This window comes from Mustela lutreola, chromosome 3 (genome assembly GCF_030435805.1).
Source record: "Mustela lutreola isolate mMusLut2 chromosome 3, mMusLut2.pri, whole genome shotgun sequence".
Taxonomy (NCBI): domain Eukaryota; kingdom Metazoa; phylum Chordata; class Mammalia; order Carnivora; family Mustelidae; genus Mustela; species Mustela lutreola.
Genome location: NC_081292.1, coordinates 170,603,979 through 170,626,138, shown reverse-complemented (window position 1 = coordinate 170,626,138; position 22,160 = coordinate 170,603,979). Strand labels below are relative to the sequence as shown.

Below are 22,160 nucleotides of genomic sequence, written 5' to 3'. Positions count from 1 at the left end.
CTGTCTCACTTGCACCTTTTCCGTGTGGTTGCACAGACTTTGCTTGTTAATGAGACTCAGGGTGCGCTGAGGTCCAGACAGCTAAAAGGGCCTTTTCCACACTGGGGAGCGGTGGGAGAGCAGGACAGGACTCCTGGGGATTTAACACATTTTCAAATGATATTTGCTAAGTGGTTATGTTGTGGTTTTCGGGAACCTCTCCTATTCTAATTACCATGGGACATCGTCGTGATAGAATTTTGATTCCAACCTGGCGAAGTGTGCCGTTACCAAAGGCTAGTCAGGAAGGCAAACCTTCTAGCTGAGGTTTACTAAGAAATGTTTGAGGCTTATGGAGAAAAAGAAAACACATGTTCGGAAAAAAGCAACCCCTACCCCCATGTCATACACACAAGACAAAAGCCTTATTTCATCAAACAACGATACTTAAGCAGATAAAAGGAAATGTCTCCCGGGCGTGCAGCATCTCATGAGCAGGTTTTGTACCCAGAATGTTCTTGACTGCACTCGCGGCATCGTTTTACCTCTCCGCAGGCCGCAGACGCCAGACGCACACTCTGAGGTGGAAGAAGCCCGCTACTGACAACAGGGACCATGGCAGCCAGCGCGAAGGGCAGCAAGTCTGAGCCAAACCACGTGATTTTCAAGAAAGTCTCCCGGGACAAGTCGGTAAGTGGTACAGAAGTGAGTGGCGTGATGGAGGGGAGAAAAAAAAAAATAGAAAGCTGCCCAGGGCGCCTGGCTGAGCATGCAGTTCCCGATCTCATGAGTTCAAACCCCACGTTGGGTGTAGAGATTGCTTTTAAAAAAAAAAAAAGAGAAAGAAAGAAAGAAATAGACACGATCTATACCAGAATCCTGAGAGGTTGAGGGAAGCTCCGTGTCTGTGTTCTGTCTCTATTTTGCAATGAATGATCAATGAGACATAATTGAATGAATGGATTGAACATGTAGAACTTCTTTTCAGTCTCCTAGAGAACCTAACTCTGAGACCCTTAATTTTCTCCTTGTCTCTCAGCCCCCACCCCCTTACTTCCAATTTTACTTCTTTTCCTAGCTGCCCTTGAACCAATGACTTGACATTTCAAACACTGTTTTGTCAATAGTAACTCATCTGGTCTTTTGTCATCTCATTGCCTGCCAGGGGAAATCCCCAGTGCTGGACCAAGGCAGCTCTGTTTTCTGTGCGCCTACCCCAGCCACCATGCCCTCAGTCCTCACTTGGCTCAGGGCCACTGGGTAAGGGAACATGGTACCCATATCTGGGCAGCTTGTGTGCTTGGCAGAGATGACGCCACTGTTGAGTCCATCGGGGCACAGTGTATGGCCTAGATGTGCTCTATTTTTTGTGCTTTATAAACCTGAATTTTGGATTTTTCCTTTTGAGTTTCTTATATGTTAAGCCAAAGGCCCAGAGGAAACTCTCTGATTCTCATAGCACAACACAAGAGAAACAGGTTTGCACCAGGCATTCTCTGCCCTTTCTGTTCCCAGCTGAGGAATCCACTTTGGGGTGATGATTTGAGGACCCCCTCAACCATTCCCCAAACTCTCTCCCAACTTTGCAGTCTTCCCAACACACTTTGTCTTGACTTCTGGCAGAAGAGAGAAACCACTCCTTCCGGGCCCTGTCATTTTCTCTCTTTTCTTCCCCCTCATATCAATACACAACCTTTGAACCAAGAAATTTAGAACTGTTGTATATGGGGGGGGGGGGTTCCTTCTGTTAATGTCTCACATATTAGGACTATTCCAGTTGCAACTTCTGTATGGCTCTAGGCATGGTGCACAAGGAGCCCTGGGCCCATTTCTCGGTGATTCTATCCACTCTGCCCTCTTCTGTGATCTTCATCCTCCAGCTGGTGGCAAGATGGCTGCCTAGCTCCAGGCGTCTCACCCTCACTTCCTTCCCAAAGAAGGAAGAGGCTCTTGCTTCCCGGTATCTCTTCTTCAAAGTGGGAAAATAGTTTCCCAACAGCCCTCCAGCAGACTTCTCTCATATCTCATTGGTCAAAAATGGGTCTCATGCCCACCCTAAACCAGTCCTGAGCCAAAGGACTTGGATGATCATAATTGGATCAGACCCATCAAGAACCATCCTCCGGGGCTGGCCTCACCCCATGGGGGATGGTAAAACCCTCAACATAATTGGCAACTTGTATTCAGGAAGAAGGGTGCTTGGTTTGCTGGTTGAACAAGCAGCCAGTGGGCTGCAGTCCCACATTGTTCAGCCCCATTTCTCTTCTTGCTCCTGCCCCTTTGCTCCCAGCTGAGGTTCATGCTATTTACACCTGGGTCTTAGGGGCCATCTTCTCCCTAGCGTCCTCTACCATCAGCCTCTCCCTCCCTCCCAGTTCTTTGCCTGAGCATACAAGCAAGTATGGACCTCATGCATCTTAAAGACAGCAACCAACAAACTCCCTTTGACCCTATTGCCTCTCCAGTTCCTCTTCCTCCACAGCTAAAGCTTGAAAAAGAAGAAAACACACTCTCTCCACCTACCTTCAGTCTTCCCTACTCCCAACCACAGTCAAATGCCTAACTGGCTTTCTCCTTGTCCATTCATTCTCCACTTTGCTGCCGTCATCTCCTCCATAAAATGGGGCTAATTCCTAACTCACAGAGTAGTTGTGGGGATTCAGTGAAATAACGTAGTCGGTGCTGAGCTTGGCACCTGGGACATGATAAATACTCTGTTGTTTAGCTGCAGGCCTTTCATGCTGCTCAAAATGCTTCAACATTGGAGGGGCCTGGGGGGCTCAGTCGGTTAAGCACCTGCCTTCAGCTGAGGTCATGATCCTGGGGGTCCTGGGATAGAGCCTTTTGTTGGGCTCCCAGCTGAGCTGGGAGCCTGCTTCTCCCTCTCCCTCTGCCCCTCCCCTGCACTCTCTCTCTCTCACAAATAAATAAAATCTTTAAAAAATGTTTTAGGGGCGCCTGGGTGGCTCAGTGGGTTAAGCCGCTGCCTTCAGCTCAGGTCATGATCTCGGGGTCCTGGGATCGAGTCCCGCGTCGGGCTCTCTGCTCAGCGGGGAGCCTGCTTCCTCCTCTCTCTCTCTCTCTCTCTGCCTGCCTCTCTGCCTACTTGTGATCTCTCTCTGTCAAATAAATAAATAAAATCTTTTAAAAAAATTAATTAATTAATTTTAAAAAAATGTTTTAATATCTTCCTAGAGTCTTTTAAGTTGGGCCTATAAGACCCTTTCTGGCATCAGCCTGCATTCCCATTTGGTGGCCATTGGTTCCAGAGGCATTCTGGGCTTTGTATACACTGATTTTTTGGTTTTGTCCACAAAACATCCTCATAGCATCTAACACCTACCTCCTGCCCAGCCACCTGCCTAGGTAGTCCTTGGGGTGCTTCAACATCAGTCCTACAAAGTGCAGGTATAGGGATTCACTCCAGGATGTCTGATACAAGGGGGTGGAAATAGGAGATGATTGGATGCCAACAGAAATGATTCTGGGAGTTCACGGACATAAGAATACGAATTTAAGAGGCTTAGGGAAGAAGGGGGCTAGGCAGAGTGCACGGACTCGCTCATTGGTGCCCTTAGCAAATGTGGATTAGAATCCTGTTGTGCACCAGGTACTGTGGTAGAAACTTGACGGCTGAATGATGAAAGAATTCCCACCATCAAGGCACTCACAGTCCTGTGGTTTAGGGCATGAGTGATAGTGAATGTGACCCATGCTATTCCACAAGGGGGTTGGCAGAGACCTTCACTGCAAAGGACATGCAGCAGACAGGAGGAGGACTGAAACAGCGGTTTTTGCCCCCTACCCTCCCATCCCTCCTGCTCAGAGCATTGGTTCAGGTGTATCTGTCCAGCAGCTCACCTGGTAGGATTTCAGGGACTCTGGAGCACCTGCCTCTAGACTCAGTTCAGATATACTTGTAATGAGGAGAGGAAACCTTTCATTCACAGCCGGAAATAAGAGGCTTAAACATTGGGATGAGCCTCATTTGCATAAGTATAACTTTTCACTGAAGTATTACGAGTGAATTCAACAAGGTCACCTGGTTAATGTCAGACCTGAGCTTGGTGAGAAAAGGTGGGAGAACAGGAACCATTCCAAGGGGTGGGAAGACTTCCTTGGAGCAAATTTATGGGAATGAGGAGAGAGTCCAACTTGCCTGTAATCCATAGTCTGCCCACAGCCAAGCAGGGAGAGAGGAGGGAATGGGCAAGAGGCAGAGCCAGGCAGGAAGTCTTCTCAAGACTAATCAAGATGTGGAGTGCCTGCATGGCTCAGTTGTAAATCAGGTCATAATCCCAGGGTCCTGGGATCGAGCCCTGCAAGGGGCTTCTACCTCTCCCGCTCCCCCTGCTTGTGTTCCTTCTCTTGCTGTCTCTCTCTCTGTCAAATGAATAAATAAAATCTTAAAAAAAATAAAAGAGTAATCAAAATGTGTCAGTTGTTGCCAGGTTTGGGGATTATTGGGGTGGGGGGGTTTGGTTGTTGCTGATTTTGAATATGAATGTGCTAGTGTTCTTTGGCCACTTAGAATCTGCATCTTTTCTTTCTACAGGTGACCATCTACCTGGGGAAGAGAGACTATATAGACCATATTGATCAAGTAGAACCTGTGGGTAAGTTGAGTTTGGAGTAAGATTTAAATTTTTTTTTTTTTTTTAAGATTTTATTTATTTGACAGACAGAGATCACAAGTAGGCAGAGAGGCAGGCAGAGAGAGAGGAGAAAGCAGGTTCCCTGCGGAGCAGAGAGCCCGACGTGGGGCTCGATCCCAGGACCCTGGGATCATGACCTGAGCTGAAGGCAGAGGCTTTAACCCACTGAGCCACCCAGGTGCCCAAGATTTAAATTTTAATTCTGGTTTTCCTTAAAGCCATCAGACAACAGCTCCTTTTGTATTTTTTCAAATGGGCTTTGCTGATAATCTGAGAAAGAAATGAAAATTAAAACATCAGCGAGGTAGCGATTGGCTGATTGGAAACAATATCCGGGCGTGGGGGAGACAAAGGACTCTAGAATATGCAAAGAAACTCAGCAATAAGAAAGTAAAATCCACTTAGAAAATGCACCAAGGGGCGCTTGGGTGGCTCAGTGCGTTAAAGCCTCTGCCTTCGGCTAGGGTCATGATCCCAGAGTCCTAGGATCTAGGGTCATGATCCCAGAGTCCTAGGATCGAGCCCTGCATCAGGCTCTCTGCTCAGTAGGGAGCCTGCTTTCTCCTCTCTCTGCCTGCCTCTCTGTCTACCTGTGAACTCTGTCAAATAAATTAAAAAAATAATAATAATAAAAAGAAAGAAAATGCACCAAAAACCCAAAAAGCAGTTCTTTGAAGAAGATATATGGAAGATATATGGATGGCAAAGAAGCCTATGGAAAAATGATCAACATCATTGGCCATCATTGCATTTGCAGGGAAATGCAAATTAAACCACTATGGACTGGAATTTCATTATATCCCTGTCAGAATGGCTAAAATGAAAAATAGTGACAACACCAAAAGGTGGTGAGGATGTTGAGAAACCGGATCACTCATACATTGCTGGCGGGAATGTAAAAGGGAACATGTACTCTGGAAGAGTTTGGCAGTTCCTTTAAAAATCAAACACACATTTCCCATCTGACCCAGCAGTTGCATTCCCAGGCACTCATCCAGAGCCGTGAAAACTCACATCTACACAAAATCCTATGTGCAATCGTTTATGATAGCTTTATTTGTGATCACTCCAAACTGGAAGGAACCCAAACGTCTCTCAATAGGTGAATCAGCTGAAATGGGCAGTGGCACAACCATACCATGAAATCCTACTCGGAAATAAAAAAGAACGAGCCACTGATAACAAACAACAGCGTATGGCTCTCAGGATCCTGCATTATGCCGAGTGGGAAGAGCGACCTCAAAAGGCCACAATGCTGTACGATTTCACTTAGATGATAATTTAGGGATGATGAAATAATGGCAATGGTAAACTGATCAGTAGTTGCTGGGAGGGGGCGTGGAGGAGGCAGTGCTGAAGCTGGGTGGTTCGGGGAGGGCATGAACAGAGAGAGAGAGCTCTCTGGTGAGGGAGCCGTCAACCGCCACATGAGATAAAATGACTTGGACCTGCACATACAGTGTACCCCGTGTCAGCCAGCTTCCTGGTTTCGACATGGTACTATAGTTATCTAAGATGTAACCACTGGGAGAAACTGAATGAAAGATGCACAGAACCTCTCTGTACTATCTTTGAAACTTCCTGTGAATCTGTAATGATTTCAACTATAATAGAGTGTAAAAAACCTGGCATTCCTAGACACTTGAGGGTGAGAATGTCCCTCGGCAGAGTACTTTCTGGAAGGTCATCTGGTAGTATGTCATCAAAAGCCAAATCCAGTTCTACTGTCGATGGATAAAAAAATGTATCTATGAGGATGTTCATCACCCTGTTCATGATAATGAGGGAAACTGGAAAAAAATGCCCTAACTAGAGGGGGTTAATTAAATAACTTATGGTATGTCCATCCAGTGGAGCCACGTGTGACCATTAAAATGATGAGTATGTATTATGTGTGTCTTTGTGTAAGAATAGGTGTTTGCAATTTATAGTTGTATGAGAAAAGCAGTTAACTGATTTGTACGTATATTGGGATCTCATTTTTTTAGTAAAACATCCTTATCAGTGCATATACATCTAGTAAAAAAATTCTGCACCAGTATCTTGACAATGGGGATCTCTGAGTGGTGGATATTTGACTTTGTTTTATTCTTTGCTTACCTTCCCTTTCTGATTTTCCTATAATGAACACGGATTACTTGTGCAATTAAAAACTACAGAGAGGGGCACCTGGGTGGTTCAGTCGGTTAAGGATCTTGACTCTTGATCTCAGCTCAAGAGGTCTTGATCTCGGGGGGGTTGGGGTTTCAGCCCTGCTTCCGGCTCCACACTGGGCATGGAACCTCCTTAAAAACAAAACAAAACAAAACAAAAACCATAGATAAATATATAAAGAAGTCCTCTGGTTTCTTTCATTTTCTCCGCCCTCATTGCTCTCTCCCTTTCGGTTTAGATGGTGTCGTGTTGGTGGATCCCGAACTTGTGAAGGGAAAGAAAGGTGAGCCGGGCTTCTTGTCCTCCCAGGAGCAGGTCTGGTTGGGACTCTGGGGAGGAGGAGCCGGGAAGCAGCTGGTGCCCTCTCGCACATCCATCACTGCCAGGCGCTCCCACACTCCCTCATTAAAATCTTCAGAACCCTGTCCTGTTCACATTGGAGCTCATTGTCTCCATTTCTCAGATGAAAGTTAAGACCCAAGGGAAACACTTGTCCTGAGCAGCAGGGTAAGTAAATAGTGGCCAGAGCGTGGAAGCGAGGTCCGTGGCCTCCACCAGCTGTGCATGTGCCCTGGCCAGCAGCAAAACTCAGGAGGGCCCATTGGTGGGTTTATCTCCAAAGAGGGAAATTCAGCCTGCTGGACGTTTCTTTTCTTTTCTTTTTTTGAATGGTTACTCTGGTGGTTCTGAGGCAAAGTATCACAGTATCCTTGTAAATCTCTGGCAGCTGTGATGTGTGGGGCAAGGAGTTTGGTACTAATAATAGTTGTAGAAACTAAATTAGGGCAGACCTGAGTTATCCTTATGATAATGTCACTGACTCTGTTCCATTCTAACTATACCTTTTGAGTGGTTGCTACTGGCAATCACCAGGAATTATTCCCACCCCTGGATGTGTCCGTAGATGTCTCACCCATGGATGTGGCAGCTCTGAAGGGGCATGGCAGAAATGGGGCTGAAAATCACCTCTTCTACTGTCTCCGACTTCCTCCTGGGCATCCTGCTTCTCTTGGGCACCTGGAGGAGCCTGGTCTGACCCCTGAAAGCCCACACCCTTGGTCAGAGAAGGGCCGCTGCTTTGAGGGAAAGCAGGGAACAGTGAGGGAGGCACAAAGCCAGGTCATCTCTGGGTACCTTCCCCTCACAAACATTGGTTGAGGGATAGGCAAGTGATCCCAGGCTCTTCTGAGCTTTTGGTGAAGACACAGACAAAATCCACAAGGGAGGACTTCCAAGGACTTCTGATATGCTTTCTGTTCAAGAAAAATGCACGTTGTGTGCTTGGATTTACCCCATTACAGACTGTTGTAAATAGTCCACACCCCAAACCTGTAGTTTCCTATAATCCTTGCGGTCCGTCTCAGGCATGGATTATGTCTGTTTAATCAAACTGGACTTTCAGAGGTGTTGACTTAGAGAATGCTTGATAAGTTTCTGAGCAAGGCGAAAGAAGTGTTTCTGGGATCTGGTGGCTTCTCTCCTCCTGGTCCATGAGCCCCTGTCCCGAAGCTCTGGCCTACCCCTCTCTGGCACGGATCTGTCTTGCTCCCTAGCGCTCTTTCCCTCGGTTGACCACCTTCACTCTCTACTAAAGCCTCCTGAGGTCCCCACGCTGGTGGCTAGAGAGAAGGGGGTGGTAGGATGGAGGACACAGGAGAGTCTGTAGCCAAAATATGTGGTTCATGGAAGGTGCCTCCCCGTCCTCTGACTCACATATGCCTTTAGAGTAACCAGCACAAGCCCCAGCGAAGGTCTGGATCCCCAGAAGTGTGCAGGCATCTGGGTGGCTGGGTGGTGTGGTTCTCAAAACCCCTACCCTCCAGAGGCTCCAGGTGGGCGGTCGCTGGGGAGGGGCAGGCAGTGTCCAGGGTTGCCCCGTGCTCACCCGGCCAGGCGGGGGCGCCATGCCGATGGGACAAGCCCACCTTCCTCTCGTCTCCCTTCCAGTGTATGTGTCTCTGACCTGCGCCTTCCGCTACGGCCAGGAGGACATTGACGTGATCGGCCTGAGCTTCCGCAGGGACCTGTACTTTTCTCAGCACCAGGTGTTCCCACCTGTGGAGGCTACCCCTGCCCCCACAAAACTGCAGGAGAGCCTGATGAAGAAGCTGGGAGGCAACACATACCCCTTTCTGCTCAAGGTGGGTGACTCCTCTCCCCGTCCAGGTCCCTGCCCTGGTTCCTTCGCCCACAGCACCTTGCAGCATGACCAGGAGGGAAGGAGAGGGGATGGAGCAAGGGCTTCACATTTGTGGGCCTTCAAATTGCCTCCTTGGAGGAAATTCTAGATTGCACAGGCTGTGATTGTCTTTTTTTAAGCCCTTGAAAATAGCCTCTCAGCCTCTGAAGGCACCACTTCAACCTACAGTTTAAATATTTCCCTTCATCCGACCACCTAATTATATGGGTGGTTATTCCTTCACTTGCTTGGCTATAAAAAGAAAGAAGTGGCCCTCAGTTGGCCCGGAGGAGCTCGAAACACGAAAGAACTCTCTGCCAGACGGACGGAAGAACGTACTCAAGTCAGAAGTCGTCCTTCGCCTTGACTGCTGGGCCTTGGGTCCCTAGATAAATAGCCCCATCTTTCGCTGGGGGAGTCCTGGCGACCGGCAGTGCCTCTGAAAGGCTTGGGCTTGAACTCAGTCTCGGGAAAGCTGCCACTACCTCTTTTACTAGCATGTTCATGTGTCTTTTTTTTTTTTTTTTAAGATTTTTTTAAAATTTTTATTTATTTGAGAGAGAGACAGTGAGAGAGAGCATGAGCGAGGAGAAGGTCAGAGAGAGAAGCAAACTCCCCGTGGAGCTGGGAGCCCGATGCGGGACTCGATCCTGGGACTCCAGGATCATGACCTGAGCCAAAGGCAGTCGTCCAACCAACTGAGCCACCCAGGCGTCCCATGTTCATGTGTCTTAAGTTTATACATTTCTCCAAAGATCTATGGCTCAGTTTTCAAAGGGAAGGAGATTCTGACACACACGGCAACACGAATGAACCCCGACAACATTAGACTGAGGGACAGAAGCCAGACACACAAAGACATACAAGTGTCTGATGCCAATTACATGGGAAACCTGGAGCAGTGAGAGTCATAGACACGGAGCACAGAGTAGTGTGTGGGGTTAGCATTGACCAGGGTTGGAGCTTCAGTGCATGAAGGTGAAAACCTCCTGGGAGTGGATGCTGGGAATATTGCAGGACAGCGTGGATGGATGTCATACCACTAAACAGTACGCTGAAAATCCAAGTCTCACGTTGTGCATACTCTACAACTTCTTTTTTTTTTTTTTTTTTAAATCACTTGAAGAAACAGTTTTGTGGTTCTGCATGTTCTTGCAATCTGGTACTGGGAATTTGAAGGGACATCACCTTGGAGAGATAACATGCCAACACATCTCAAAAACCTTAAAAATGTGATTTTGACCTACGGTTCCCTTCCTAGCAGCATAGCCTGTGAATTTAATTGGACAAAATTGTGCCGAGGTAGATGAAGAAGGTTTATGGCACCCTTGCTTATCATGGCAGAAAAGCAACGTTCCAGTGACTGAAGCATCAGCCGACCAAAGGGGCTGGCCAAATTCAATGTGGTATTACCAAAGCCCAGAAGAGTGGTGCAACTCACGGCACAGCGAAGTGGTCCTAATGCACTCCGAGGAGGGTGAGGGCGTGGACGGGAGCAAAGGAGATGACAGGACGCATGCCTCACTTGGTCTCACCTCTGTAACACACACACACGTACGTGCATAGTCGTGTGTGAGGGATCCCCCGGGACTCTCGGAAGTTTGCATTCCTGATGTCATTCCGGGTCTTGGCGATATGGGTGAACATTGCTTTTTGTGGGTTTTTGTTGTTTTGTTTGCTCCTCCTTCCTCTTCCCAGTTTTTTACATCGAGTGCCTATTACATGTGGAGTGACCACCTCTGAATGAACTGGTTTGTTTCTTCCCACAGTTTCCTGATTACTTACCCTGCTCGGTGATGCTACAGCCCGCTCCGCAAGACGTAGGGAAGGTTAGTTCCAAAAGAAAGGCCGTGGACTCGTCCATTCCTTCAATTTACTTTTTTAAAGATCACCTTTTGTTCTGGACAATTTCAAACATGCACAACAGCAGAGAGACATTGCAATGAATCTTCTCTTTAGCAGCCTTTAGCCAGGACGGAGCCTGTGGATGGAACACTAATCAGTCCCGCCCCTCGTGGGCCCCACAGGTTCCTGGGGAGAATCCAGCAAAAACGAAATAACAGGAGTCCACGGGGCCTACCCAAGGACAGTAGGCACCCCGGAGAACAAGAGGCTAGTGAGAGGCAAAGGGGGATCTGGGGGGCAGGGTAGTTAGTTGTTCAGGATGTATAAAGACCTCCCCAGGAGGGTAAAGAAGGCATGCTATCCCAGGGGAGAGCCTTCCAGAGAGAGAGGCATGTTGCCTGGTGCGCTGGGGTGGAGGAGCAGGGCGAAATGGAGAGAGTAGGTCAGAGGTGTGGGGAGGTGTGGACCCTGGGGCCATTTCTCAGTGAGCAGGGAGCCACTGGTGGGCTCTGAGCAGTAGGTGCTGACTTGGGCTTCCCAAGGGAACCCTGGCCACTACACAGAGAGGGGTTGGGTAGGCCAAGCACAAGCTCCCATGGGGGGAGAGAAGTGCACCAGAAGTTGTCACCCAGGCACCCCTCGTACTGGTGTATTTTTAAACTAGATCTCAGAATTGTCACGATTCCACAGCTGTAGAACCAATGAGGCTGTGGCTCATATGCCATCGTCAACACAACTGACTTCATGTCCTTCAGCCGACTGTACTTTCCTTGGGGCGCCTGGTGAGCACGGTGCCGCCCCCAGGCCCACAGTGCGTGTGCTGACGTGCAGAGATGAGCCGGCTGGGGAGGAGCTCCACGGGGCAGAGGCATTTGTTCTGCCCACACAACATATTGCTATTGAGTCAGTTTAAAAATCAGAAGACTTTGCCCCCAATTCCATTTCCAGCTTCTTTGCTGGAAGTTGGAAGAGCCGCCAGCACCCGGCCCCCATTCTAGCCGGGCCACACCGGGGTGTGGCCAACCGGCCCCCCAGGGTTGGATCCCCTGCCAGCCCCGAGAGCACCTGTGTCTATGGTGTGACCTCAGTGCCATGCATGTGGGGTCACACAAAGAGGGACAACTAAATGGGCAGGGAGGGCTGGACACCATACATGATCTCCCTGGGAGCTCGGGGCCACAGCACGCTCCCTGTCCTGATGTCGTTCTTTCCTTCTGTTCTTTCTGCACGTGGCACTTCTAGCCATCATGGGGTAGGCCTCCAAAGGACATGGCTAAGACAAAGAGACGGAGTGCTGTTATAACTTCCCAGTGGGATGTGTGACCCCATCCCAGCTGCCGGGAAGGGAGGCATGGACTGAAGCCTTGTCTCTTCTCTTGCCTTCTGCAGTGCTGTGGGGTCGACTTTGAGGTCAAAGCATTCGCCAGAGACAGTGCTGAGGACGAAGAGGACAAAGTGCCCAAGAAGTAAGAGTGTAGCTCTGGGTCAAGGGGCAGCACCCAGGGTGGGGGGCAAGGATCTGGGGTAGGAAGCAGCCCCTCACTTCAGCTCCCCCTACAGAGCTGCCTGGCCAGGGATATGGGGCTTGCCTGGCCCAAGCAGTCAGGGTGTCTACACATGGGGCCAGGCTCAGCGGCAGAGGGGTTGGCAGCCTCAAGGTTCACAGAAGCCTCTAGCAGCCCTGGATTCCCTCTCTCTTCAGTTTTCTTCTTCTCAGTCATTCTTCCACTGTGATGAATATAAACCACATGAAGTTTACTGTTGGAACCATTTCTGAGTGTGCACTTTGGAGGCCTTAAGTACTTCCCCTGTGTCGTGGAACCATACTTACAACCCTGTGTGCTGTCCGCACCCCAAACTGTCCCCACCCAGAACATTTCGTCACTCCAGACAGAGGCTCTCTGCCCGTCAGGCAGTGACGCCCCCCAGCCCCCCGACCTTGTGGACCCCAGCGTTCACCTTCCCTCTTGAACCTGAATGAGGTTTTCTCTTGTGCCCTCTTTCTCTTGTGCCCTCAACACTCTTCCTTATACCCAACACACACGCTGTGGAGCCTTGTTCTAATAAATAGCAATTGTAGTAACAAGTCACATTTGTGGGGAGCGTGGAAGCATGTCACGCATGTGAGGTGTACAGAGCACCCCCCCCCCCACTGTCACTCCCTGGCTGTGCCCTGGAGACTGAGGGTGGCAGTGACCTCAAGCCCACACCGACATCCCATGGGAGCGTTCCTGAAGCTTCACAGCGTGAGGCCAGGGACAGAGGCCTGGACGCCCTCTGAGGAGACCCGGCGGAAGCCCAGAACTGTCTATGTTTGTCTTCCACAGGAGCTCCGTGCGTTTATTGATCCGGAAAGTACAGCACGCCCCAGCGAAGATGGGTCCCCAGCCCCAGGCTGAGTCCTCCTGGCAGTTCTTCATGTCAGACAAGCCCTTGCACCTGGCTGTCTCCCTCAACAAAGAGGTGAGCCGCAGCCAGCACTGGGCCCTGCCTGGGAGCAGGCCTCGGGTGTGTTAGGAAACTGTCTTGTGTCTAGGCGTGGTTAAAGCCCCGTTTGTGAACGCGTGTGCAGGGGTGCGCCCAAGACCCTGGATCCTGAGGAAGTCACTGCTGAGGAGAGCCCTGTCCCTGAGCTCCCCACTGACTCCCCTTCCCAGCACTCATTCTGCCCCAAGTGGCCTTGTGACTCCATGCGGGAGCCCCCACGGCCACCGCTGCCATGACCCTCAGGACTGGGTGTTCCAGGCCAGAGCACCCTTGCTCCACTCCGCCCTGGTCACTGACATTCTCCTCAGTGCGCCCCAGACGAGGCAGACCATGTTCCGTGTTCTAAAGGAACCCTCTTGCTATCCCTTTATCTTCCTTGAAAGTGTAGAAATTCAGCCACTTTGATTCTGGTTAAAGGATGGAGATAAACCTAGAAAACCATGAGATTCACGATACCATGATGCTCTGTTCCTCTTTTCTGATTTAACTGCTAACTGTTTCAGACCTATTTCCATGGGGAGCCCATTTCGGTGACGATTACCGTGACCAATAACACAGAGAAGACAGTGAAGAAGATTAAAGCATTAGGTAGGAACTTCTCAAAACGGGAAGGCAGAGTCTTCTAGAATCTCTCCATCTGGTCCTATTTCCCCAGGGTCTCTCCTGTGGGCAAATAAGGCCTCCCTCCTGTTTACCTCTATTGTCGTGGACAGGAGGAAGGACCCTCAGGGGTCACCCCATGCCACCTTGTGTCCTACTTAGAGCTATCTTTTGTCCTGAAACACATCCCTGACAATCCTTGATCACTCCCTAGAGGAGCCCCTCGCCAGATGGGGGGGGGGGCATGGGAGGAGTTTTCTTTCTCAGATCAGAATTAAATTTTGTGGACAGAGGCAGCACAGTACAGTGGGGGAAAGCACTGGACTGAGAACAGTGGGCCTAATTTGTGGGCTCACGCCATGTACAACCTCTCTGAATTCCTTAACATCCACGGCACTGTTCCTGCTCTACCTTCCTGCATTATGTGAAGCTCTAGGGACTGGAGCCTGGAAGTGCTTTTGTAAATGGTGAAGCCCTACTACAGCATGAGGCCCAAGCCTTGCCTGATACTACACACGAGGCACAACCTGCCTACTGTCCTACCCCTTTCTTCAGCTCAGGGGGCATCGAAGTACAGGGGATGGTTGGATATCATGGTCTTCTAGGGGCTACATAAAAAAGACATGACAGGGGCACCTGGGTGGCTCAGTGGGTTAAGCCACTGCCTTCGGCTCAGGTCATGATCTCAGGGTCCTGGGATCGAGCCCCACATCGGGCTCTCTGCTCAGCAGGGAGCCTGCTTCCTCCTCTCTCTCTGCCTGCCTCTCTGCCTGCTTGTGATCTCTCTCTGTCAAATAAATAAATAAAATCTTTAAAAAAAAAAAAAAAAAAGACATGACAGAATGACCAGGGAGGGTGACCTCTCAGTTCACCACTGACTCAAACAAAACTCAGTGACTAAGACAAAGCCAGACTCATAGTGTTTGTAGGATGACCAACAGTCCTGGCTTGATCAGGATTTTCTTTGTCTTTTCTTTTTTTTAAAGTTTTATTTCTTTACATAATCTCTACCCCAATGTGGGGCTTGAACTCATGACCCTGAGATCAAGAATTGCATGTTCTTCTGCCTGAGCCAGCTGCGTACCCCTCCAGTGTTAGACTGGGCTACCTCCAGGCAGATTAAGATGGTTGGTCACTTGGGTCACACACCACTTTCCTCTATCCTTGTGTATGTGCATCATAAATAAGATTCAGGAGTTAGGGTGCATGCATACTAAAGAATTACTATAGTGCTTTCTTCATGCCCATATAAGTGCGTATGGCTTTGTCTTATGTTGGTCGAGTTCATCCGCATTCCATCTTCGTAGGACCTGGTATTATTTAGCGCGTTATATGTAGTGTCTAATACAGTATTCCAGAAGTAGCAAGGTTGAGAAAGTATCATTGGATACTTTGGTTTTAAATTATTTCTCAAAACTTTATGAGTTCTTACATCAAAGCCATTCATTTTTTGAGAGAATTGTTGAAATTTCCAAAGCAAAATGTTAGTAGCTTTTGGGACGCCTGGGTGGCTCAGTTGGTTAAGCAGCTGCCTTCGGCTCAGGTCATGATCCCAGCGTCCTGGGATCGAGTCCCACATCGGGCTCCTTGCTCAGCAGGGAGCCTGCTTCTCCCTCTGCCTCTGCCTGCCATTCTGTCTGCCTGTGCTCGCTCTCTCCCTCTCTCTCTCTGATAAATAAATTAAATCTTTAAAAAAAAAATGTTAGTAGCTTTCTATAGGCTGGGCATTGTGCTGAGTGTGTCACACAAATCGTTTCTCCTACTCCTCAGACTTGATTTGAATAGAGAGTAAAAATTTATTTTTTTTGATCATCACAACAACCATGTAAGTTAGATGCAACTGTCACCCCCATCTTGCTGCTGGGGAAAGTGAAGCATAGAGGAGTTAAGTGACACCCCACGGCTGACAGCTAAGCTGGGATTTGAGCCCAAGGATTCTGGCTCCAGAGCCCACTTTTACACCCACATACACAAGTCAGGTCTATGTTGCTGGTAGATGGTTTCAAGCTTGGACAATTGGAACAAGGTTCTCATTAAATAAGATAGTGTTGGAAGGGGTGTGGGCTCAGCGGAGAGGAGTCTTCTAGAAGGTGCCATTTTAGGGAGGCTGGCTCATGGGGCTGAGCTGCCACAGGGCAGATTATTGGCAAAGAGGAGTGGCCTGGGGACAGAACTCAGAAACCCCAGCCGTAAAGCCTAGCCTGAGAAGTACACTCCAACAATTGACTGCATCCCCGGCAGGTGCCGTGCACATGCGTGGAGGACCCCACATTGAGTCACCCACCCCTGTTCTCCCTTTGCAGTGGAGCAAGTGGCCAATGTGGTTCTCTACTCGAGCGATTATTATACCAAGCCGGTGGCCCAGGAGGAAACACAGTGAGTAGCTTCTTGGGTTTCTATTTCCGGGACAGCTCAGGCTTCCTTGTCAAGTTCCCCTTTCGCTCACCCTGAAAGGGAAGTAGGATGCTTCCCTTCCTTCCCCTTTTCTCACTTCAAGGGCTGCGAAGAAAGTTAGCAAGTCAATTCTGTTCTCAGTCGCAAGAGTTCCCAGAGATCTCCCTCACAAGAAATAATGGAAAAGAGAGAAATAAAGATTGAAATGTCACAGTGGGAACAGCTGGAACTTTCTCTTGCTCGGAATAAGTCCAGAGGAATCTGATATGATTTCTGGCCCCGGAGCAGACAATCCAATTGTCTGTGAGCCCAGCCAAGGGCTCTCTGTCTTTTGATTTGAAAATGTGGTACCAGGGACAGCCGGGTTCCAGTGATAAGTCACTTCTGAGCCCAGCGTCATGAACCATTTCTCTCCCTTCATTAAAATCGAAAGCCAAGGAATAGAGAGAGACCTGCCCAGTCCCGCTCCTTGCTCTTCATTCATACATAGGTTACACACAGGGGGTGACGCTTCCCCAAGAGGGTCACTCGGGCAGGTCTTTCCCTCTTTGTGTCACTGATGTGTCTGATGTTTTTTTGTATGCAAAAAACATCACCAGAGCTACAAGCAGGGGGCCTGTGAGCAAAGACAACCTGATTCAGCCAGAGAACATGACGTAAACTTTAAAAGACAATTTTAGAATAAACTATTACTCAAAGCAGATCTGGACCCGAGTTTAAATATAGGTCCAGAAGGGAGGGAGGCAGGAAAGAGCTGGAGCTCCTCGGCTGCTCCCTTGGTGCTGCTGGTGGGGGGCTATCTGAGGGGACAACTCAGCCAGGGACCATTTTCTCCTTTCATCATGGGGCATAGGCCATTATCTGGACTTCTTTTCAGCAATTCAGTGTATTTTGGACCAAAGGATTCCCAGGACACTGGTGACCAAGAGTGGGAGGCAGGGAGCCTGAAAGCTGAGCTAGATTGTGCTTGTGGGTCTCAGACCAGAAGCCAGTCTGGAGGCTGCAGAGCCCAAGGCATTGTCCCTGAACCCTGGGGCTCCCAGGACCCTGGGGCTCACTCCTGGGCAGTGTTTTTAGGGCTACTCCCTGCCTTCTCCTGGCTGGGTATGAGGAGGGAGGCTGCACCAGGAGTGGGGATACAGGCAACTAGCTGGCTGGCCGGGCCCTGCGGCCGTGTGGACAACTCTGGGTGCAGGTGTGGTGTGAGCCTGCTGGTGACCAGCAGGGCCAACCTCTGTGGCCTCCAGGAGTCAGGGATGCTCCAGACCTGGCAAAACCTTGCTGCTCTGTCCCCAGCTCCATTCCTGACTTGCAGACCCACAGTTTGGCACAGGTTCCCTGTGTCTGTCTAGGGCTGAGACACACAACACCTGACCAGTGACCCAGTGACAGGGAAGAACCAGGAGAGAGACAGAGCACCATGTGCTTTGAACAAAACCAGTCCGGTCTGCATGGTTCATGGAGGGCCCCACTGCACCCTCTTCAAACAGGTGGATCCTTCTGACAAGCAACAGCTCTTAGTGACAGGCCATTTCCAGCTGTGGCTTCTTGCTGGTACTGGCCGGAGAGCCTGTAGCCCACTGTGTGGTGGCAAGTGGAAACTGCTGTGATCCCCGACCCTTGTGTTAGTCAGTCTCATTTAACCCCACAGAATACTCTAGAAACTCAGTGACTCAGTGGAGGATGAGGGACTTGTTGCCAGACCGTTTTGAGATGTCACTAGTATTTCTCATAAGGCAAGGGCACCGATACCTGAACTATCTTCCCCGTGAGTCCGAGGGAACTTGGATCCTAGAACATGCTTGATGGCAGATAGCGTCTCATGGGACTGGTGGTGGCTTCATAGCCCTAAGAACTATTAGCCAAATATCCACTCTGCCTTTCTTCCTACAGAGAAAAAGTGCTACCAAACAGCACTCTGACCACGACACTGACACTGGTGCCCTTGCTGGCCAACAACCGGGAAAGACGGGGCATCGCCCTGGATGGGAAGATCAAGCATGAGGACACGAACCTTGCCTCCAGCACCATGTGAGTCCTCATAGCTCAGGAGATGAGCCCCCAAGACTCAGTGCACAGGTGGTGCTGGTCTGCCCCCTTCTCATCACACCCCCTGGGTTCACAGGCTTGCAAGGAGCCTGATCTGATGGCTGTCACTCCAGGCGCAGAGTGAAGACTCCGTGGCCCAGGCAGGCCCACGCTCCCTCCCCTGGTGTCACATGGTGGTTAGGGGAGTGAGCTCTGGAGGCGGCCTCATGCCAAACCCCAGCTCCACTGCGCACAGTCTGGGCTACCTTGGACAAATGACTCGAGCTGTCTAAGAACCTCGGTTTTCCTGTCCGTACAGTGTGGGTGCTGCCTTTTCTCATGGGGTGGTTTACAAGGATTACGGGAGACAATCCATGTAAAATGTGGGGCTGAGTACACAGTGAGTTCTCCAAAAATGTCAGCCATTACCTTCTAAAAATAGCATTAGTGGGGTGCCTGGGTGGCTCAGCAAGTTAAGCCTCTGCCTTTGGCTCAGGTCATGATCCCAAGGTCCTGGGATCGAGTCCCACATCGGGCTTTCTGCTCAGCAGGGAGCTTGCTTCCTCCTCTCTCTGCCTGTCTCTCTGCCTTCTTGTAATCTCTGTCAAATAAATGAATAAAATCTTTTTTAAAAAAATAGCATTAGCTAGTATAGTACCCTAAACACAGAAACTGAGTGATGCAGGGGCACTTGGCTGGCCCAGTCCGTAGCTTGCGTGACTCTTGATGTTGGGGTCATGTGTTCGAGCCCCGCATTGGGCATAGAGCCGATTTAGAAAATTATAATTAAAAAAAATAAATAAACTGAGTAATACAGGTGGCCTCGTGCATGATGGAAATGTCATTTATTCATTTCCACCAGGATAGGTAAAGAACGGGAGGTCCTGATAGCTGCAGGTGTCAATTAAATTTCAATGAAGCTGAACACTGCTCTGCTGACCCCAACTCAAAGAACCAGCAGATCTAGCACAAACAGGAGGGAGGCTTCAAGGTCAGCTATCCACTGCCACTTCTAGGCAGCCTTCGAGACTTCCATTCCTGGGACCCTGAGTGTTTGGGGGAGGGCTTGAGGCCCGCTCCCTGCCATCCCCCATGGGATGCACTCGGGCTCCCTCTGTGGCCCCACTAGGCCACCTGCAAGGGGATGCCTTCTGGAAGAGGTTTTCCTGCTTGACCTCCATGACCCTGTAGCTCAGGAACAGCTATTCTCCAAGACAAGAGTAGGGTCAGCAAACATTTGGCAGGAAGTGGAGTCAATGGATTTTCTGAGAATAATTTGCCAAGTTGGGATGTTTGATTCTAAGACACTTTGGTGAAGGTCTGGGAGGGTGACCGGCAGGCGCGTTGACACTAGATCAGTTTATTCCAGGGGTGGCCATCAAGACCCCAACAGTGGAACGCCACATTTGTAAAAATGCTGTGTGGTTTGTGGACTGTTTCACAACCGTGTAAGTCCTGCATGCTTTTGTGAGGAAGGTGAATTTATAGTCATTTTGTGAATGAGGAAATTGAAGTTCAGCCAGAAGGAAAGGCTTGACTAAGGTCACCTGGTCGGTTAATGACAGAGCAAAGGCCACTTTTAACCCTGAGTCCCTCCTTTGGTCCCAGCTTCAGGGCTGCCTTTCAGGGGCCTGGAAAGTGACAACCACAGCAGAACCCGTGTGTGTGTGTGTGTGTGTGTGTGTGTGTGTGTGAGAGAGAGAGAGAGAGAGAGATTGAGAGAGAGAGAGCGAGTGGGGGTACAGAGAGACTCTTCCATTCAAGGAAGCTGGTGGAGGGGAGGCTTACAGCGTATTCTCAGGCATGAGATGAAGCATATTCTCTCCCCCCAGCTCTTCGCCTCCATTCAGTACAAGTCAGACAGTCAAGCCTAGCAATGGGGTGGGGTCTCAAGCTTGCATCCTCCTTTTGTCCCCATTGATGTCCACCTCTCTCAACTGACCACGTCCCATGATTCCAGATAGAGGTATTTGCCTTCCCCAAGGAGCTCCAGGCACTAAGGAGCCGATGGAGTCTTTGGAGGGCATTGTGGCCCTGGGAGCAATGTCCAAGGTGCCTCCCATGAGAGGGATCCCAGGATGGGGTCATTGGGCCCAGAGCCTGCCCTGCACTCTCAGACCTTCTCAGACCTCTCAGCACAATCATGCCCTGCCTTCAGCCTGAAGCCTTCAGCTCTCTCGGCCATGTTTGTCTGTTGTCATTCACATTGTTCTAGCAAGTGTGTCATGGTGTTTTTCAGACCTTAACTCCTGTGACTGGGCATCCTGAACTACTTAATGCTCCTGCAATAGATGCCATATGAGATAATAATGTGTTAGAACACCCAGCACGGTGCCTGTCAGACAGTGGGAGCTCAGCACCTGTTAGTAGAACCTGGAATGGAGTTTCTATGGGGAAAGTTAGGTGGCACTTTCTTTGGGGACACAGGCGATGGCCTCAGGCACTACATTCATCCATTTAGACATGATTCTGGGTGCTGAGGCCAGAGCACAAAGGATGGAGACCTGTGCTGATGGCAGGTGGCCAGGAAGGTTTCACAAAGGAGGGTCAACTTCAACTTGAGGCCTTAGAGAACAGAGGAGGATGGCATTCCAGGGCAGGCTTGTGTGTGGTGAGGCTGGTGCACGGGAGACACTGGACCATAGCAGGGTGTGAGGTGGCAAAGGCAGGCAAAGGCCAGATCACAGATTGCCTGCCAGGCCATGCTGAGGCTTGACCCCTGGGGGCTTTCTGGCTGCACAGTGGCTGAGAGGTCAGGAAAGAGGCCGGGCCTATGGGAGGTAAGTTATTGAGATAATGGAGGCACAAAAAGCCTTTGGAGGACTCAGTGGTTGGCCAGGGATGGCAGGTAGGACAGAGGGAGGAGTGCAGGATGATGAGGTGGTGGGGGCGGGGGATGCATTTCTGGCTGATAAGCAGGTGTGTGAACATTACTGGAGACAGAGCAGGAAGAACCAGGAAGCACATTCTGCACTCTGAACTTCTGGGGGAAGTTGGGGGAATCCTGAACTCCAATGCAGGGAAAGGAATCCCCTTCCCTGACTATGGAAAGTTCTAGGACTGACAGCTTGGTTGAATTCACCAGTTCCTTAAGAAGATGCACCCATTATAACAGGCTTGTCTGGAATGAGGGGTTTTCTCATCCAGTCTCTGCTTTCTGCTGTTCCTCTGCAATTTTCCACTTTTCCTTTCTGTTTGAGCAGAATAAAGGAGGGCATAGACCGGACTGTTTTGGGCATCCTGGTGTCTTACCATATCAAAGTGAAGCTCACGGTGTCAGGGTGAGTGTCCAAGAACCAACGCTGTGGGCTCTGTCTTGGCCTCTCCCCTTCTGAACTCTTCCTTTCCTGAATGATTGGGAACCAGCAAGGTGGAAGGATCTACAAATTCTATGGATGACCAAGGAGAGTTTTGGAGAGATTCTGTTTGTCTCGTTGTTGATTGTGTTTGGTCTGACGTCACGTGGAAAAAAGTAGAAGGAGCAAACTATGAAATACGTTAGTTCTACTTGGCGGAAGTGCATGCCCATCCACTCATAGGGTAGAAGCTGATACGCAAAAAAGGGAAATCCATTTGGTGCTACATCACACTTCAGGAAAGAAGGCAGCAGCCAAACAAATTCTCTGTAGATCTCCATTTTTGCATCTTCTATGATTCTAAGTCGATAAAGAATCCCCCCAGTTTTGGCTGGAACAACAAAGTAAAGCATGGGTTGATTTTATAAATTGTGTTACCCCAGTGCTTGTAGTTGTAGTGGTTTTCAAAGCGAGCAGAATTACCTTTGATTTTCTCCAAGAGGATCTAAAATGTTAGAGTTTCTTTTAGTGTCAAGATAAGTG

The 22,160-nt window shown here is 49.6% G+C and overlaps 1 protein-coding gene across 2 annotated transcripts in view; it reads left to right on the top strand.

Moving 5' to 3' along the window:
- SAG (S-antigen visual arrestin) overlaps positions 1 to 22,160 on the top strand; it is a 40,406-nt gene that overhangs the window by 13,038 nt on the left and 5,208 nt on the right. For both annotated transcript variants that reach the window (XM_059167687.1, XM_059167688.1), the window contains exons 2-12: positions 535 to 669; positions 4,535 to 4,595; positions 7,027 to 7,071; positions 8,736 to 8,929; positions 10,737 to 10,796; positions 12,202 to 12,278; positions 13,140 to 13,275; positions 13,803 to 13,887; positions 16,203 to 16,275; positions 18,187 to 18,324; positions 21,525 to 21,602. In XM_059167687.1, coding sequence (XP_059023670.1) covers positions 595 to 669; positions 4,535 to 4,595; positions 7,027 to 7,071; positions 8,736 to 8,929; positions 10,737 to 10,796; positions 12,202 to 12,278; positions 13,140 to 13,275; positions 13,803 to 13,887; positions 16,203 to 16,275; positions 18,187 to 18,324; positions 21,525 to 21,602 — 1,022 coding nt within the window. In that variant the 5' untranslated portion in view covers positions 535 to 594. The remainder of the gene's footprint in view (positions 1 to 534; positions 670 to 4,534; positions 4,596 to 7,026; positions 7,072 to 8,735; positions 8,930 to 10,736; positions 10,797 to 12,201; positions 12,279 to 13,139; positions 13,276 to 13,802; positions 13,888 to 16,202; positions 16,276 to 18,186; positions 18,325 to 21,524; positions 21,603 to 22,160) is intronic.